This window comes from Monoraphidium neglectum (assembly GCF_000611645.1).
Source record: "Monoraphidium neglectum strain SAG 48.87 unplaced genomic scaffold scaffold05919, whole genome shotgun sequence".
Taxonomy (NCBI): domain Eukaryota; kingdom Viridiplantae; phylum Chlorophyta; class Chlorophyceae; order Sphaeropleales; family Selenastraceae; genus Monoraphidium; species Monoraphidium neglectum.
The window spans coordinates 1-2,672 of record NW_014007714.1 but is presented as its reverse complement, the minus strand read 5'-3'; the positions used below and the strand labels follow the sequence as shown (position 1 = coordinate 2,672).

The 2,672-nt window shown below is 68.5% G+C and overlaps 1 protein-coding gene across 1 annotated transcript; it reads left to right on the top strand.

The window, feature by feature from the left end:
- Window positions 1-264: 264 nt before the first annotated feature.
- Window positions 265-2,603, top strand: MNEG_16042 (hypothetical protein; the record flags this gene model as incomplete). The annotated part of the gene is made up of 5 exons (XM_014035487.1): window positions 265-939; window positions 1,186-1,281; window positions 1,626-1,870; window positions 2,156-2,368; window positions 2,570-2,603. 5 exons carry the CDS (start codon window positions 265-267, stop codon window positions 2,601-2,603), a joined length of 1,263 nt encoding a protein of 420 aa, XP_013890941.1.
- Window positions 2,604-2,672: the final 69 nt, after the last annotated feature.

Genomic DNA, 2,672 nt, shown 5'->3' with positions numbered 1-2,672 from the left:
GGGGGGGGGGATTGGGCTGGTGGGGCGGTGACTCCAGCCAGCGACACCCCCACACATGCACACTACACAGCATCCACACACCTACACACCCACACGCCCACACACACACACGCGCACCCACACACCCAAACACCCGCACGCCCTCCCACCCACACATCCACCCACACCCCGCCGCGCGGCGCCCGCCCTCGCCCTCCCCCCCCTTGCGGCCCCCAGAGGCACCTCCAGTCGGGCGGCGAGGAGGTCATCATCGTGGAGGGCGAAATGGACAAGCTCGCCCTCAACGAGGCCGGCTTCCAGAACGTCCTGTCCGTGCCCGACGGCGCCCCCGCGAAGCCCCAGGACGGCCCGCTGCCGGACCCGCGGTCGGACGCAAAGTTTGGGTACCTCCGGGAGTGCGAGGGCCTGCTGGCGCTGGCCAGGAGGGTGATCCTCGCGGCCGACAACGACGCGCCCGGGTTTGCCTTGACGCACGAGCTCGCCCGGCGGCTGGGGCGGGACCGGTGCCTCGTGGTGCAGTGGCCCAGCGACGAGGGCGGCAGCCTCGCGGGGCGCGGGGCAGGGGGAGCGGAGGCGCCGCAGCCGCAGCCGCCGCAGCAGCAGGCGGCTCCCTGGGATGTGCTCGGCGGCGGCGGCGGCGACGGTCTCTTTGCCAGCAACGGCAACGGCGCCTCAGGCGGCGCCGGCGCAGCGGCCGCCGCGGCGGCGGCGCCGCCGTCCCCCTGGTTCCGCAAGGACGCAAACGAGGTGCTGTTGAAGGATGGCCCCGCGGCGCTGCGCGAGTACGTCGCGGCCGCGCAGCCCCTGCCTGTGCCTGGGCTGCAGCGGTTTGCGTCTTTCTGGGAGGAGCTGCTGGACCTGTACGCGGCGCAGGCGGGCGGCGACGGGCGCGAGGCGGCGGCCAGCACGGGGTGGGGCGGGGTGGACGGCTGCTACAAGGTGGGGGGCGGCCGCGGGGTGCCGCTGTGGCCGTATGTTCGGGTGCTGTGTGTGTGTGTGTGTGTGTGTGTGTGTGTAGTCCATACGTGCATGCGTGCGTGCGCACGCGCGTGTGCGTCTGTGTGTATGGATGGGGATCGGCACAAATCACAGAGTCCTGAGCAGCAACGTGGGGCCGCGCCGCGCTGCGCCTGGGCTCAGTGCTTGTCCAGTATCCCCGCCTCTGGCGCTCACTCTTCACCGCAGGTGCCGCCCGGGGAGCTGACGCTGGTGACGGGGGTCCCCAACAGCGGCAAGAGCGAGTGGCTCGACGCCCTCGCCGTCAACCTGGCAGCGCAGCAGGTGCGCGCCACGACACCCCATCCAAAACGGCCGCCACAAACCCTGGCGCGGCGGCCCCCTTACCCTGCCGTCTGACACACAAAACACCTTTGCTTTGGGCCGCCAGCCCCTGCGCATCGTCCACCTGTTCCCTCTCAAAACGTCCCATGACACCTGTCTACGCCCTTCACTACTCTCCTTGCAGGCGTGTGTGACACCCACACACACCAACACCAACAAACACACACCGACAAAAACACACTAACAAAAACACCACCATCAACTCACACATGTGCGAGCACATGCACACATGTAATTACACATGCACACACTCAGAAAACACCAACACGCATGTGCACCCACAGGGCTGGCGCATCGCCCTGTGCAGCCTCGAGAACGAGCCCGTGGGTCACCTGATCAAGCTGCTTGAGAAGAGGGTGGGCAAGCCCTTCTACGACGGCGCCGGCGGCCGCGTGCGCATGAGCTGGGAGGAGGCCGTCGCCGGCGCGCTGTGGGTGGACGAGATGTTCCACCGCATCGTGCCGCCGCCTGGGGAGCAGCTGCCCACGATCGACTTCGTGCTGGAGAGGGCGCGCATTCTAGTGCTCAGGTGGGCCGGAGGGTGGGGTTTGGGGCAGCAGTTGGGCGGGGCGGCCCTCGACACACCATGGTCCAGGCCAAGGCGGGGGGCTGGTCCCCGCACACGCTCAAACCTGTCGGCCTGCTTGTGCACACTCGATGCCAGCATTGTTGCCTCGGCCTCTTCCCCCCGGCCCCCTGCGCGGCCAACGCACCATTGGACACGCCCGTCCTCCGACGCTCTCTACTCCCCTGCTCTCAAGACCACTGTGCCACCGCGTTCGTGCCCACCGCCGACCCATCCGCAACCCCCCAGGTTTGGCATCCGGGGCTTGATCATCGACCCCTACAACGAGCTCGACCACCGCCGCCCCAGCCACGTCACCGAGACCGAGTTTGTCAGCCAGATGCTCGCGCGCGTCAAGCGCTTTGCGCAGGCCTTTGACGTGCACGTGTGGCTGGTGGCGCACCCGCGGCAGCTGCAGGACTGGCGAGGGGAGGCCCCAAACCTGTACGACGTTTCTGGCAGGTGTGCATTTGGGGGAGAAGGGGGGATGATTGGCGGCAACGGCGCGCCCGGCGTGCGCTTGGAAAGCGCCACGCGTCGAGCCGGCCGTGTTTTTTTGGGAGGGGTGGCGGCAGCCAAGGGTGCAGTGGATAGGGCAGCAGAGGGCACTAGGAGGGACCGGGTGCAAGGGTCCCGCGTGCGCATGGGGAGAGGGCCCTGCAGAATATTGAGGCGTTGGATCCGGGCAAGCATGTGAGGGGTCCGGCCCCGCCCTTTTGCTGGGCTCCCCCCTAAAGCATTGAATCCGACGCCCCTCCCCCCACCC